At 51.4% G+C, this 15,523-nt stretch overlaps 5 protein-coding genes across 5 annotated transcripts; 1 reads left to right on the forward strand and 4 right to left on the reverse strand.

Moving 5' to 3' along the window:
- Window positions 1-182: 182 nt before the first annotated feature.
- On the reverse strand, window positions 183-2,921 carry SMAC4_01070 (uncharacterized protein). Its single transcript, XM_003350130.2, has 2 exons — window positions 836-2,921; window positions 183-743 (listed from the first exon to the last, which is right to left on the reverse strand). The coding sequence occupies exons 1-2, from the start codon at window positions 1,360-1,362 to the stop codon at window positions 680-682; spliced, it is 591 nt and encodes a 196-aa protein (XP_003350178.1). The 5' UTR covers window positions 1,363-2,921; the 3' UTR covers window positions 183-679.
- A 1,572-nt stretch (window positions 2,922-4,493) lies between these two features.
- On the reverse strand, window positions 4,494-7,600 carry SMAC4_01071 (uncharacterized protein). Its single transcript, XM_003350131.2, has 2 exons — window positions 7,064-7,600; window positions 4,494-7,031 (listed from the first exon to the last, which is right to left on the reverse strand). Coding segments are annotated over exons 1-2 (2,055 nt in total). The 5' UTR covers window positions 7,066-7,600; the 3' UTR covers window positions 4,494-4,978.
- A 1,011-nt stretch (window positions 7,601-8,611) lies between these two features.
- Window positions 8,612-10,008, forward strand: SMAC4_01072 (uncharacterized protein). Its single transcript, XM_003350132.3, has 2 exons — window positions 8,612-9,347; window positions 9,418-10,008. The coding sequence occupies exons 1-2, from the start codon at window positions 9,089-9,091 to the stop codon at window positions 9,963-9,965; spliced, it is 807 nt and encodes a 268-aa protein (XP_003350180.3). The 5' UTR covers window positions 8,612-9,088; the 3' UTR covers window positions 9,966-10,008.
- A 728-nt stretch (window positions 10,009-10,736) lies between these two features.
- On the reverse strand, window positions 10,737-11,786 carry SMAC4_01073 (uncharacterized protein; the record flags this gene model as incomplete). The annotated part of the gene is made up of 1 exon (XM_003350133.1): window positions 10,737-11,786. The coding sequence occupies one exon, from the start codon at window positions 11,784-11,786 to the stop codon at window positions 10,737-10,739; it is 1,050 nt and encodes a 349-aa protein (XP_003350181.1).
- A 1,273-nt stretch (window positions 11,787-13,059) lies between these two features.
- SMAC4_01074 (uncharacterized protein) lies at window positions 13,060-15,424 on the reverse strand. Its single transcript, XM_003350134.2, has 6 exons — window positions 14,486-15,424; window positions 14,201-14,422; window positions 13,866-14,133; window positions 13,694-13,812; window positions 13,465-13,642; window positions 13,060-13,407 (listed from the first exon to the last, which is right to left on the reverse strand). The coding sequence occupies exons 1-6, from the start codon at window positions 14,567-14,569 to the stop codon at window positions 13,295-13,297; spliced, it is 984 nt and encodes a 327-aa protein (XP_003350182.1). The 5' UTR covers window positions 14,570-15,424; the 3' UTR covers window positions 13,060-13,294.
- Between the last annotated feature and the right edge of the window lie 99 nt (window positions 15,425-15,523).

A 15,523-nucleotide genomic window follows, 5' to 3' on the forward strand; every position in this document is an offset into this window, starting at 1 on the left:
GGAACAGGAAAACAAACCAAACTGGGTGTCCGGATTAGTGATTTTTGGGCTTGCTGAATTAGAACAAGAAGCCCAGAGGGACCAGCTACACTAGATACCGAAGACTGAACAGTGATGGGGTATGATTTTGAGTGGAGACAATATTGAACACGGAGAAAGAGAGTTGAAGAAGATCAAGTGAGTGATTGTAATGAGTTTTTTTTTCAATTTCTTCGTCTCCTAGTGTGTTGAAACGAGGGTATCATAAATCACAAAAATATAAATACCGAAAAAGAGCATTGGTCCAAAGCGGTGACCCAGAAAACACGTCCAACCTCCTCATACCTAACCAACGCCAACCTGCTCGTTGTGAGACAAACCAAGAGCAAAATGAATCTGTAAAGGGAGAAAAGAAAAAAAAGTCCAACGCCTTAGCCCACCCCCAACGCTTATCCATGCAACGCTTCTCCCCCGAAATTTTCGACAAAATGATGATGATGAGAGCGTCCTAAAAAGAACGTCTGAAGCAAATATGAGAGCAATGAAATTGGTAGTCGTGACAGACGTGGTGAATGAGTTTCGATGCCGAGAAAGTAGTCGATATTCCGAGCAATGACGTCGGTGTTGAGGGACGGTAGAATTGCCGAAGACACTTGACCATCCAATCGAGAGCAGTCGATATCAACTGCTCTTAACCATCTTAATAAGAGTCGTTAACGACGAACTCGGAGTCGACGGTGTCATCACTCGAGAAACTAGCTTGACTAGAGGCGTCGAAACAAAACTGTTAGCTGAGCCCATCCAACCAAGATACCACACCTTCATCAAAGGTACCGAGACAAGAAGTCGAACTTACGATAACTGACTCCACCCCTTCTTCGAACTCGCCCTCGCAATGGACTCCTCAGCAGCAACAACATGCGGCAACCACGGCTCGGCGCCCGCCTCCCAGACCCTCCAGGCCGCCTCCTGGACTTTAGCCGAATCGGTCAAGTCGTCCACAGCGGGGTCGTTGCGGAAGTACAGGAAGATGCGGCCGAATTGGTCGTAAATAGCCTGTAGCGTCGGCTTCTCGCACTTGCATTCGACGTTCTTGACGAGGATCGAGAGGACGCTGTGCACCTCCGAGCACGTGTTGCAGACCCAGTTGCAAGGGAACGAGTGCGGGATCACTTCCCTTCCGCGTGAGTCGAGCTGGGGACAGTCGGTGCAGTAGCCGTGGGTGCAATTTTCGGAAATGCACTGCTGGTCGTGAGATGAGCCTTCTTCGTTGCATCTGCAGCAAGCTCGAGAACGCGCGGTGAAGAAGCTGGTGGGCTTGATATGGCTTGCTGGCATTGGGGCAGCCTCAACGGGCGTGGGCTTTTCCATTGTTTGAGCCATGATGATTCGGGGTAGGTGGGCGATGATGTATGATAAATTCACTTGCGGGTGGGATCGTTGTCCGAGCAGCGATGTGGACGATGTCGTGTTTTGAGGAAGTTGGAAGAAGAGCAGCGGAATTTGCCAGGTCCGGGATAAATAGCTGAGCCGATGTTGTTTGCCGTGGGAACCGTTGAAGGTTTTGTTTGACAAGCTCAAGGTGAAGGGTGTCTACCGATTAGGTGGGTGATGCTGAGAGCTGGACAAGGTTCCAAAGGGGGTGGTTAACAAGGTTCGTGGTTGCCAAGGGATAGTAATGCGTGGGGTGTCGAGGTTGCAATGGTCGCTGTTGAGAGCTTTATCCAAAGACGGCAAGTAAGACGGGTAACACAGGTATGTATAAGAGAAAACAACTTGGAGCAACGTCGACGAGCCATGACGGGGGAGGGGCGACACTTTGTTCTCAAGAGATTTTATATCACCGATGGAGTCGAGCAATTGGCCGAGGCAGATCCGGCCGGCGGAGTGCTGTTGTCACTGAGATGCAAGATTGGAGGCGCCCCCAGTTGCCCAAGTCTACCAAGCAGAGCCCAGCATGCCAAAGCCTAGCTGCACCCACTGAGGTGCGTCAGTCCCACCTGTTAGGGCGGCGATCCGCAGCGATGCTATCCTGACCCCAGAAGCTAAGATGCGATTTGGCGATACAGAGTCGCCCTGAAACGACCCTTTGCATTCTTCCACCACATCGCAATCTTCTGTTGAGAAGCTGCAAGGTAGTCACATGAGCATCAAAAACTGGTTCCCCCGGTTTGACAAGGACGCCATGGATCTGTGCTCATAACCCTTGAACCTCTCACACCTCTTACGCCTCTCACTTCAACACCCATCATAAGTGGCAGACTGGCTGTATGCCTACAGTATGCGGACTTCCCCTATCGAGGTCCGGGCGTGATGGGTACCTATCGTCAGTCCTGAAAAAAGATGGATGATTTCCTGTATGAATGACATCGGATGGGTACTGCCCACGCATGCCAGATATGGCAGCCCTTTGAGGTATCAGTCCGGCTGCATCGATCCGGCTGCAGCCATTAGCTCAAATCTGGTAAGCTAAATGTAGAACTTCACCGCAATCCTTTTTGCAGATGCTCTTTCATCACAGGCGCATATGGCGGCACTTGCCATGGCGATATCATCTCAGCCTCTCACACTTTGAGATGTGTCTGATGAAATGTCCGAATCCGGGATGATAAGGACACAGCGTCGCGATATCAAAAATCACACAAAGGCCAAGCGTAATAGCTGAGAACGTAGTGTGGTGTACTTATGTCGAAGAGACCCCCAACTTTGAACCAAACTTGTGTCATGATCGGCGCTCCCAAGGCGAGCAGAGGAACAAAGGCCGAACTCCAGCTTCGGAGGGTCCCCACTCGATGGGCCTAAGAATTCCGGGGCCGTGACGGGGTGTCTGCATCAGCAAAACTCCGGATGCATGCACGCAAGACAACTCCATCGGAGATTGACACGTTCAGACTTGACCAAAACGGGTTGAAGATAATGACGATAAAATGGATGAATCCTGACCACCGCAGCTTGCGCAGGCGTACCAAGTCCAAGGTTTGGTCTGTTGTTTTACACTAGTGGTGTTCTGATATTGGTGTCGAGGTGGATTTGCCACTGGATTTGACCGTCATCGACCAAAGATAAAAAGGACAGTTGTGTTTGACGGCAAGGCGTCGAACCGACGTTTGCTCGGTTTGATTGCTTCAAAGTGGAGAGGAAAGAGATTTGGCACGAAAAGTTGTTGGGAATCTTGGCTTGACGTTTTCGCGGATTGTTGTTGAGGAAATGGGCCGGGAAACGAGAAAAAGGATTGCAAAGCATGTGAGGGGAAAAAAGGACCCAGGCCCCTTGCTCCACTATTCATGCTTAAATGTTCGCTAGTGATAGGCGGCGACCACAGCGGCAGGGCTGCCCGACAAAACCCCACACAGCGAAGCGAATCATCTCCACAACTGCCCGCTGTGCCTCCAATATCCCCATAGTTCCGTTGACACATGCCGTCGTGGAGTGCGGGGACAGGTGGAAAGCCTCAACGTCAACCTTCATTCACAGTTACAGTTCCGTACATCCAACATTGGCACTGCATTTTGAAAGTGCGGTCGGAGACGTTCAAATACCACACGGGACGAACTCGACTCCTGACTTGGCGTTCGTCTCAACCCAAGAGAATCACGGTCTTTGATATCTTCAGGGCGCAACCCCTTGAGACGGCCCGCGCGTTAAGCTTATCTCAAATAAGCCTCCTTGAGATCCGTGACACTTGCGATCCAGAATGCCAAAGCTTGTTACATTCCCTTCAAATAGGGGTCACTTCGAGGCTATAGCCAGAACTAGGAGGACAAGACAAGTAGCGTGGTATAAGCATGAAATAGATCTTGACGCCCTCGGTAGCTACCTCGGTTCCGGGACTACATACCACAAAAGACGAGATACACAAGGAGCCAAGATGTCGCAGAATATTTCCAACCTCTTCCCACAGGCACCATGCCGTTTCATACTCGACGATCAGGGGAATTTCCTTCTTGAGCCTCTCAGTAGCTCCTCATATAATAAAGACGATCATGATCACTTTCCCTGACAATCTCTCGTCCATCCTTCGACATTTCCACCTTGAACTAATTCCCACGCCTCGCTGAGCTGTGCTCGCATATCCTTCCATTCCGGGTCCGGTCAACCCTCATACTAATCTACATCAACCACTTTTTCCAATCCACGAAAGCGAACACCGCAACAACAACTATCAACTACTCCCCACAACCCGAGAGATTAGCCAGCGAACCTTCACAATGCACACTACCCGCTTATTCCTTTCCCTCTTCCTCACGATACTCACCCTCACCGTCACCGCCCTCCCCTTGAACATCAACTTGGGCGCCTACTCTCCTGCCATGGTAGTCGGTGATGGAGCCATTTCGTTCGAGGACGTTAAAGAAGAGGGAGCGGAAGCGGGAGTGGGCGAAGGTGCAAAGGCGGAGAATCTGATACAGACTCTTCAATGAGGAGGGTCAGCTTCGAGGGGAATAATGACCGAGGTAAGATGTATCATTTTCCCAGAAGATCATGCGCGACGCTTACATGGTTTTGATGTAGTGATCATGTCTCGGACTATATTTCCAAGAAACGAATAACGAAACGTCGGAATAGGTAACATCGCAGGAAGGGTCGGGATCACGGGCATGGAATAATGTGAGCAGGAACTCGCTACGCGTTATCTTAAATCATGTTGGACAATGAATACCTACAAACAGCAATGGTAGACCGTTACGGAACATATCGTCATCATCAGCATCAGTACGCCTTTCCAAGGTAAGGACAGCACCATGGAATACAACAACCGGCATGATGAATTCGAACTTATTTTTTAATGTCGACTTCTTGCCTCCCTGGGGCATGAGACAGTCGCGAATGAACTTGTGTTCTCGAGTCTAGCTATGCTCGACATATGCTGCGCGTGTCTACTTATTACATAAAATCTGTGTGGTTTAAGATAAGAATCATAAGATACAACCAAACGCTCGCTTGCTCAAATGAATCCCTGTAGCCGTCGTCATGCAAGTGACCAAAAACCACTGACAAATCAGTACTCATCATCATCCTCCACTTCATCGTCGTCGGCGAAGGGGTTAATCTCTTCTTCGCCGCCCTCGTCGTAGTCATCGTATCCACCCTCGTTCTCATTATAATCCTCCTCATATTCCTCTTCCGCTGGTGCCTCTTCAACCTCATCTTCCGCTGGTTCCTCTTCAGCCTCAACGGCCACAGCGGCTGCGCCACCAGAACTGCCCTCCTCGTTGCTGCGGTCTTCAATGGCATCGCCAGCCTCACTAGCCAGCTCGTTGTCCGCCTCTCTGCTTCCCGGCCCTTGCTCATTGAAGTCCAAGTCAAAGATCTGCCCAAGCTTGGAGTAATCGAGCTTGGTACTGATGCCGCGGTTGCGCATCATGGTGACGGCCGCCTCCTCGGCTGTTTCAGGTACGCCGTTGTCCTCGTGGACCCGGTTCTTCTTGTTCTTGCGCTTGTTGGGGCCCTTGTTCTTCTCGGCCAGCTTCTGGTCAAACACCCTCTGTTGCTTAGATCGGAGGAAGTCCACGTGAATGTTGACCCAGATCTGCTCCTTCATCTTGGCCTCGACCTCGCCTAGGCGACAGTACTTGACTTCGGGATCGTCGGCGAACTCGTGTTCATGCACGATGGGGTCATCCAATGCTTTATTCAAGACGTACTGGGGGCGGGTATACGGCATCGAGGATGACAGGTTGGGGCGGTCTGTGACCGGTTCTTGCTGGCGCTCTTCACGAGCAGGAGCATCTGCCATGACGGTGTCGGTTTTGTTGGTGTTTGGCTGCTCGGAACTGTTAGGCGTAGGAGTGGGGTTGGCAGCAGAGTCGGAGGTAGTAGCAGGAGTAGGGGTAGGGGCAGGTGTAGCGGTAGAAGAAGGAGCAGGGGCTGAAGAAGTAGAGGCAGAAGCCGTGGGTTGTTGCTTCATCTTTTGCCTTTGCGCCAGAATTCTCCTCTTCCGAGCCTCTTCCGCCTTCTCCTTCTTAGAACGACTGTCTTCGGCCTGAGCGGCATTGAGAAACTTGGGATCGTGGAGATGACCTTCCATTTCTTTCTCCAGAAGAGCCTCATCAGTTTGCCATTCCTGAGTGATGGGCATCGTGATCTTCCTGAGCTTCCTTGCTCCCCTCTTCTTTTTCTCGCCCTTCTTTCCCGCTGTTTCGCCATTGCTGGTTGAGGCTCCAGAAGTCGCAATGTCAACACCTTGAGCCTTGGCGAAGGCGACCTCGCTGCTGGGATCAACCTCATCCTCATCATCGTCGGAATCAGAATCGGAGTCGGAGTCGTCTTCATCCTCTTCCTCCTTATCAAGTTCACCGTACTCCTCGACCAAGGTGTTCAATTGCTGCTCCTCACCACTAACGGCAGTAACAATAAGAGCCTCAGTCTCAACCTCGGGATCACTGTCTCCTTCTTGTCGCGGAACTGGAGGGACAACGAAGCCATCTTTGTCGACAGTCGGGGGCGCAGCGGAGGATCCATCGTTAGCCCGCATCTTCTTAGCCCCCTTGTTCTTGCCATCTCTAGCCTCCTTTCTCTTCCTCTTTTTGGGGCGGGTGTGCTTGGCCTTCCACTCGTCTGTTTGCTTGTAGACAAAGGGGGGATCGTGTGCTGGACCCGCTTCCAAGGGGTCCTTGTTGTGGAAGTCTTGTACAGTCAACTGGGCAGCAGGCACGCTGGCGAACTCGTCCATACGCTCCTGAATGGTGGCCATTGTGACTTTGACAATGTAGACAACCTCTCTGACAGTACGGCGATAGTTGTGAGCTCTGGCAGCCATGATGAGAGCAGCACCGCAGATACCAGCAGGCCTACGACCATGGGTGATGTTGTCGTGTTGCATGCGCTTTGCAATACGGACAGCAGACAGAGCGACCTTGTTAGTGTCGTGCAGAAACTCCAGCTTGGAAGCAAAACGGTAAATGAGATCCTCGATTACGATAGGACGAGGGCCTGTGAGAAATTCCGGAAACCGGGTGAGAAAGTCCTTGTAGCCACGACCCAGAGCAAAAACGTCGACCTTGAGGAGATCAGCCAAGTCAATGAGCATGATCTTGTGGTTATTTTCCGCCCTGCAAGCGGCGTACAAGCAGATGGCGGCCACATTTTGCTTACGGCGACCCTGGACGAAGTTGGCGTGTGAGCAGGCTTTGTAGTAGCGGAAGGCAATGTCGCTGATGCTCTGTCCGATTCTGAGCTGGTAAGAGTACTGTTGCATCATGGCCTTGACCTCGCGAAGACTACGTTCACGGGCCTCAGAAGCACCACCGCCAGCGACACGGCGGAATGCAAGACCACCAACGCCGCGGATACCGCCTTGATCAAAGGCGACATGGGTACCGTGAACGACAGCGGCACCTGAAGAAGATTCACCAAAAGTGATTTCGGAGACAATGTTGCTGTCATCAGCGACCATACCGCAGGTCTGGCAGGTTCCGTCGACGACATGGGGCTTTGGACACTTCGGGTTGGCGCACTTGGGTCGGTTAGGCTTAGGCGGTGCTGCTGTAGGTGTGGTGCCATTGCTGGCTCCTCCGTTAGACGCTATAGAAGCCTCCCTGACCCGGCGCTCGCGGCTCTCTTCACGCTCCATGATGCGGCGCACGGCATTTGGCCGCTTGGGCTTTGGCTTTGACGACATGATTGCTGGTTTGCTGTCTCACTGTTGCTGTTTGCCTGTCTGTTGCCGTCTTTCTGTGATGCTGTCTATCTCACAAAAAGGATATCCAAGCAAGGGCACCGACGTTGAGAGCAAAAAGGAAAATGTAGGCAAGGAAAAGGCTGGTGGTTGATGGGAGGTGCGATGTTGGCTGGGAGTGTTGCTGTGTTGAAGTTGTGAGCGTGGGCTGAAAGCGACGCGTTGTTGAATCTCAAAGTTCAGTATAGTGGGGCGCTGGTCTCGTCACCCACCTGGAAAGCTTTCAGGGAGGGGGACGATCCAGGAGATGAGCAATTGAGAGAATCGAGAGAAAAGTGAGGTTGTTGATGTTGACATATATCCAGCCCCTTTTAGGAGTATCCAGGGGTGATGAAAGGGGTGTAAGACGATTGGTGAGAAGATGGGCTAGTTCCTGGACCGGGTGGTGATACTGGTGACGGAGAAAGTTGCGAGGTCGAAATGAAATGAGCGGTTTGAAAAAGTTGTGTCCTGGTGGTCGAGCGGGGTGTGATGCAGACTCAAAACTCGCAAACGCACTGACTGCAAATAGGTTCGTGCCCGGTGGGTCCCGCGAGCGAGAGGGCGTGAGTTCGATTTGAGGATTTGTTCAAATCTTTTTCCCATTCACTTGCACTTTTTCACTGTGCTGTCATCCGAACTTCACATCGCTATTCACACTTGTCTCACTCGTTCTTCGCTTGTGATGTTGACTCACATATCGCTTTTCTTAAGGTCCATCCTTGCTACAGATTTGAGTTCAAGAAGAGCGGTCCTGCAAAATGATCGCTATAGTTCTCTGCAGTGTTCTTGCCCCCGCTGCCCACTGTATCAGAAACGGGAAGCAACAAACCAGGGAGAGAGAGGACAGGAGCATCCAAGATTAATTTGTAGATGGCACCAATGGCTGTGAATTACGGTTTGGTGCCTTGCGACTTCCTGACCGCGAGAGCTCTTACCCGGAAGGATATGTGGGAAATAAATGAAACGGACTTTCGCAGTCCTTCTGCGTGCGAGGATTGCATTTGTTTATCCCACGATCTTCCCAGCTGGATGCGAAGGAGGAAGAGCATTGTACACAATATCAACCGCAAAGGGCATTCATCATTGCCCGACAGGAGCCTGACTTTCTGGACCTCCGACCGAACTTTAAGTTCTCCCGAAGTTCTCCCATAGTCTTGGGATAACCGGGCCGCTGTACCTTCTTCTTACTTCTTCCCCTCGTTCTTCGAATGTTTGTGTGGACAGAAACACGAGATGTACGAAAAGCCAAGCAAAACACATATACCAATAATACCGGATGTTTCATGCACGGGAGTAGCTGAACCAAGGTGAACTCGTGAGGCCCCTCATTGTAACCTAGCCGAGCCAACGTTACTCCTATCATTATCGTACGCCATCACTGTCGGTTGATCTCCGGGTCCTGGTTTCTAAACAAAACACGATGCCCCCCATCATCTAGAAACATCTTACATGATTGAAAATGTGAAACCAGCATCAATATACTCTAGACACCTTTGCCATTGCCTTACCTTCAGGTATAAAAGAGTCCACATATCTCGACCAGAGGAAATGACACCGAAGCCAACAAGCTCTCACGCCAAGTACTGCTTCCCATCACCTCATCACCCAAGCAAAATGTCCACCAACACCAACACAGACATCTTCACCATCCACGCCGTCCCCGGCACCGATATCTGGCGTAAGCCACCCACGACCAACATCTACAACGGTATAACATCTAACCTCCCTTTTCGTACAATCATTTGATCACTAACCACCCCTTTTTGAAAAACAAAAAGCCCCAACAGCCGCACCCCGGACCACCCGCTCCCGCGGCCCTTTATCTTCCTTCCTCTCCGCCCGCGCCTCCTTCTCCTTTCCCTGGCGCGAACGCTACGACCAAGCCGGTATCTTGCTTGCCTTCCGCCCTCGCTCATCTTCCTTCCCATCGGAGACGAAAGAGGAAATCCCACAAAAATGGATAAAAACCGGCATCGAATTCTACCAATCCGCGCCTCAATTCAGCACGGTGGCCACGGATAATTGGGCCGATTGGAGCGTTACCCCCCTTACTTCTCCAACCGACTGGACGACTATTTTGGTAGAAAAATCAGGGGACAAGCATGGAAAGAGTCTTTGGGTCTATCGAGTGGTTTTGGATGAGAAGACGGGCGAGGAGAAGGAAAGGATTGCGTTGAGGGAGATTTGTTGGGTTTATGGATTGGACGGGGAGGCGTGGGATTTGGAGGTGGTGGCTATGGCGGCTAGGCCCGAGAAGAATGCGGAGGGGGGCGAGGAGTTGGTGGTGAAGGTGAGGGGGTGGGAGGTTAAGTGGGAGGAGGAGTAGGCTTGATAGGATGGATGGGGTTGATCTAAAGCGATTGTCACTGTCAATTGCGACTTTTGGCGAGCAGGGACGGGAAAACAGTTTGGGAGGTGGTTAAGGTTTTTCCATTACATAGTCCTCCAAGCGAGGAGAGTGCCTGCCAGCTAGCTAAGGCAGCTATGGAATTTAAGTATTACCATTGTCCTTCACTAGCTGTGTTCATCATATTCAGCATAAGAGTCATTCATAACATCATAAAGTTATCGTGGCCAGTCCACTAATCAAAGCGACCGGCCCGCGCCAATGAGTTTGTGGGTGAGTGACTCCTTACTCTGTGCAGCTAACAAGCCTCTCCCATATGATTTTCAAATTATCCAAGCCAGCCAACCATGCAGGCTGCCATTTCGTTTCGAAACGCTATTTGATCACCCAACCAGGGGATTCATCCATAAGGTACGTGTGTGTTGTGTCATCGTCTGTCCGTCCGAGCGATAAGACAAAAGGAAAAAAGAAGGATTGAGTTGCGAGCGCCCTATACGCATATGTCGGAGAATAAAAAAAGCAAGTTAATGCCTCCCCGATCGTTTGGTATCAGTCTGAGTTGCGTTTGTATGTCCGTTGTCCGTTTTTGTAAGCCAGGAAAGCCAGTGTTTGTTGCTGTTTGCAACACGATTAAGGGAATGACCAAAGCATCCTCCCTCAAAGGTTGTCGTAGTCGTCGTTCAATGTCGTTTCCGAACTCCGTCAATTGATCGAAAAAGAACGCATAAGCCAAAACAAAAGGCAAAAGAATTATGGTTGGGTATCGTCGTGAGATGAAGAAAGTAACTGAGGCCCCCGCGTCGCCGCATTGCTCAATTCAATGACGTCGTCGAGGTGGTTACACATGGCAACGAACAGGTCGAAGAACAGCTTTCCGCTGCCCTGCCCGTACAGATTACTGCTGCCGGCCTTCTCCATCTCGGCCTGCATGGTGCCGCTGCGCTTGAAGGTCTTGCGGCACCGGATGATGAGTGCCAGGTAATGGGCGCGCAGGCGGCTGTCGGAGTCGGGCGTGTGCGCGTAGCAGTACTGCGCGCTGCGAAGGATGGTGCTGACGTCGATACCAGTCTGCAATCCTTGTTTTCGCAGCGCCAGCTTCTTGAGTTCCTCCAGCCCGTAGCGCTCCGCGGCGCAATAGACCACCGTGTCGCGAAGCAGATATTGGTTGAGGCTGGAGAGAAACACAGTCGGCTCGACAGACGGAGAGGGGCCCTGGCCTGCGCGGCCACCTCCGCGTTGTTGTGGTGAGTTGTTGCCGGTCGGGGGTATGAGGGGTGCGGCCCGACTGGCGGCGGGGATAGAGAGAGAGTCCTCGAGCTCCCAAGAGTCCTGCTGCTGGTTGTATAGCAGGCGAGGGTAGTAGTCGCCCTTGTAGAGATATTCGAGGATGGCGCTAAAGACCTCCGGCTCCTCATCTTCGAGCAAGATCCTCTTGGGTTGCGCACTTTGATTCCTGCCGCGTAGCATCCTTTCGAACAGAGCAGCCTGGCACAGGATATCCTCATGCGCAGCAAACAGTCGCCCTTCGCTGCCCACGGTGATGGTAATAATGGGGGCAGGGGTGATGACGAGTGGCTCCTTGGCAGGCTTCGCTTGTGTTGACTGTTGTTCTTTGTGCGAAGAGTGCTCGCCTGTGAGCGACTGCTTGAGATTCGACAGCTTCTGGAGATCCCGTTTCGATTTCTTGGTGAGTCTTGCAGACTTGTCCACCCGATGTTGCGAATCCGTACTGGTTGATTTTTGGGCAGGCTCCCTCTGAGAACTGCCCGCATCGCGAGATCGGAACGAGCGCTTGAACATGGTGGCTGTCTTGGGGAAGATGAATCGGAGAATTGCGACGGTGTTGACGGGATATCCAGGAGAAAGCTGTCAAGAGAGCGACAAAAACAGACGAAGGACCAGAAAAAAGAAAAAGAAGGGTGGAAGGAAGGGGAAGCACATAAGAAGAATTGACAGGGCCCGGGCGGTGCTATCTCTACAGAATAAACCTCGAGACAACACCAGCAAACACTTTGCAGCCCTTTGGTTGTGTGTTGGGGGGAGATGGGGGGACAGGGAGCAAGAACCAGGAAAGGAAGTGTGGTAAGGGAGGGAGGGGTTGATGATTTATACCTACCGTTGACAGCCTCACGGGCCAATGTGAAGGCGTGATGCCGGACTGATGGGAAGCGAACAAAAGCAGGGCGGGGACGGCGATTGTTTGGTTGTATCGACAGGGGTCATGTTAAACATGCAACAAAAATTGCCAAACCCAGAACCATCAGGATCGTGAATCGTTATCCAGAAACAGGGGGCCATGTTCTGGAAATCGACTTATCGTCCATTCACCGCGCTCAGACGACGTGCGGTTGGTTGCACTGACTGCACGTTGCAGCCTGCCTTGGTGCATGCTGAGGGTGTGTACGATGGCGCTTCCGGTGATGGTTGCATGTTTCGACTTCTTCCTCGACCTCTGCGGTATGGCGTAGGCCGTTTGCTATGCCTTGCGATGGATTTGTGAGATAGAACCAGTGGTGAAATCGGAAGTTCGTCGATGAATGATGAGCTGTCCATCGACGTCAACAGACGAGGGGGCCTCCGTCTGCCCTGGCCTGAGCTTGAATGGTTCATCCAATGACCGGAGAGGATTATTCTGTCCAATACCCCCTAAACAGGCACTGCATAGCAATCGCGCAGCACCACCTCAGTACTTGGTCACTCTAAGTCTTCCCGGATCTCCATTGAGATTAAGGCCCACCTTGTATCCGTGGTTTGAATTTGGACGTGTCAACGTTTGTCGGCATCATTAGCGTCTTGTTGTCACGCATGTAAATGCGCAGATGGCGATCACCAAATCTTCAACCGGACAAGCTGCCGTCCTCTTGACCCCGTAGAGATCCATGCCAATGGGACGCTAGGGGCACGGGGCGGGGTCCGGTAGTCGGGGCGTGAAATAAAGCTTCGCGGCTCCGCTCCGGCTGCGTGGCAGCAGGGGGCCACCGCAACCAGGTACGTATTCCTTCAATGTGTACTTTTGCAATGTCTGATGCTTGGAAGGTTTGCTAATTCGATTACAAGAAAACTAGGCCCGTTCAAAAGTGATAGTTTCATGCTTTTTATGGCTATCTACGTGGCTTAGGTACGATCTCTACAGCCGTTGAGTAAAGAAACCAGCACTGCTGGGGAAAGGAACATGATTCAGTATCGGTTGAAATGACGGAAAAGGGTTTATAGGGATAGGGGCGGAAGAACAATGTGGAGGGTCTTTATCTCGCAGTAACTTCTGTGGAAAGCCCCATCTTATCAGAACAGGGACCAACTTATCCGTCTCACTCTTCATCTCCCTGCTGCGAGCCTTCTGGCGTACTGGCTTGGCTTGGGCTGCCATATTTCTCTGCTAGTTCTTCACGCAGGCCAATGAGGCCATACATAAGGGCGAAAACTATTAGAGCAATTGCGGTTAGATGGAGGGTTCGGTAACAAAGCAGATGTGACTTACACGCAGGCCCCAAAACCACAAACAAAGCGCAGTATCCAAACATGAGTTCTCTGTACCGAACAAACTCAGGATCCAGCCAGAAGTAAGGGGCACGGCCGATGAAGAGCTTTCCAAAGGAAGCCCAACCGAGGTAGACGCACAAAAGGAATACCAAGCCAATGATATGGGTGTGTACGGGCTTTTCGGAGTCATTAGTCTTCTTGTCATATCAAGATACTTGACAACTTACAATCTGGCGTTTGATGCTATTCAGCAGCAATATCTCGAAAAGAGCGAGGAGTGCCGTATAGCCCCATAGGTTCAGAACACAGAAAGGTTCAAACCACCCATGACCAAAGAAACCTCCATCTAGTCTCATTAGTGCGCTTTCGACGAGTGTCTGATATCGAGGAAAAACATACCCTCGAGGCTGCCTGCGTCATCTCCACCACCACCCCTTTGCCTGTCTCGAGGTAGGTCACCGTGACCTTTTGGCACCACAAAGGCCCAGAAGATGAACGTATTTATAAAGGCAAATACGTGGGACACTGTGTAATACAAACTGAAGTAGAATCGATTGCGAGAGGTGATTGTCTGCTCAGGCGGCGACATCTTTCGTAGCAGAGCTGTTTCCCAGGTGTTGTCTTCCTCATCGAGATCGGGATAGTAGAGGTGCGTGTAGCTCCAGCACTAGGCAAGTGGGTCAGTGTTAGCACCAAAATGCAAAACAGCCGCCCGAGAGTGACAAGGAACATACAAAGGCGGCCAAGTGGTACAACCACAACAGGATGAAGGTGATGGTCGAAAACTGGAAGATAATGCGCAAGGGAGAGTCGCCATCTTCCCGCTTGTAAAGCTTGTAGTCAAGAAGCATGGGCGCGAGGATGGTGAGGTAGATCAGGATTAGGCCTCTAAGGGCGACAAGGGTGGTCTGGTTGATGAAGCCCCAGGGGGCGTGGCATAAGCGAAGGAAGATGGGCTATGTAAGCTGTCAGTATGATCCAAGATGTGAGTGCAACAGTCAGTCTTGTGCCATACGTACATGGTCCTGGAAAACGCCATTCGGCCGAGGGAGATCACGGCCCAGGAGCGAGCTCCGTTCTGTTGCCTCGTTGCCGTTCGACATGTTGACGAGCAAGGGAGGTCTGGTCGTTTCGGGGTAAAATTCAGAAAAGGTTAGAGGCACAGGCGGAAACAACGCCAACCACTTGTGACGGAAGATGAATCAGAAGGAGGATGTTCAGAGAAAACCATGACAACCAGACAAAAGAAATGCGTTCTCTGCCACTCTCCTTGGCACTGGCTACTCCTTCCACGAACCAGAAGATGATGACATGGAGGTAGCGATGTACAAAAACGGCTGTCACTACTCGACTGCGTGAATAGTTTAAACCCAGATGCCTAACAATGTATTTTTGACGAAAGCTACCAGAAAGCACAATCATCCGAAAGAGGCAAGAAAGGCTGGAACTCTACCGGGATATCCGTGGAAGAGAAGGAATCATGACCATGAAAATTACGCTTGCTCTTTTCTTTTCTTTTCGAAGAAGTGACGGAGCACAGCGGAAAGTGGCATCTTGGGTCTCGATAACTGGTTTAGCCAAGAAGTAGCGGTCTCGGGATTGGTCGGGTTTGACCTCTTATACTCCAGTAGCTGGTTTCCTTGGGGAGAATGACGATGCTGAAAGAGGCGTAAACTATGCCTTGGATCACTGCCCACAAGCGTTTGCTGTGACGTGTGTGGATGGGCGCGTATTTATTAGCTTGCACCAGGATTCAGGTAAATAGAATCAAGTTCGGCAATTTAGGAACTAGAGACATGAGGTTGGGGTTTTTCATGTTGAAATGAGCGCAAGTTGCAAAGCCAAAAGAAGATGTTGAAGCTTGAAGCTGAGGTTGAAGTTGTTGCCAAGAGGAAGTGGAAGAGGACGGGAACCTCGAAGGCCGCAGGAGGAACCTTGAATGCCTTGTGGGGCCCTTCAAGATGGAACCCAGTGGGTCTCTGCTAGCCGCAACCACCAATCAGAAGCTGTCATTCCGCGGCTTTCTTGTCACCGTGTCCGCTCCCGCTGTCCCTGGC

This window comes from Sordaria macrospora, chromosome 3 (assembly GCF_033870435.1).
Source record: "Sordaria macrospora chromosome 3, complete sequence".
NCBI lineage: Eukaryota > Fungi > Ascomycota > Sordariomycetes > Sordariales > Sordariaceae > Sordaria > Sordaria macrospora.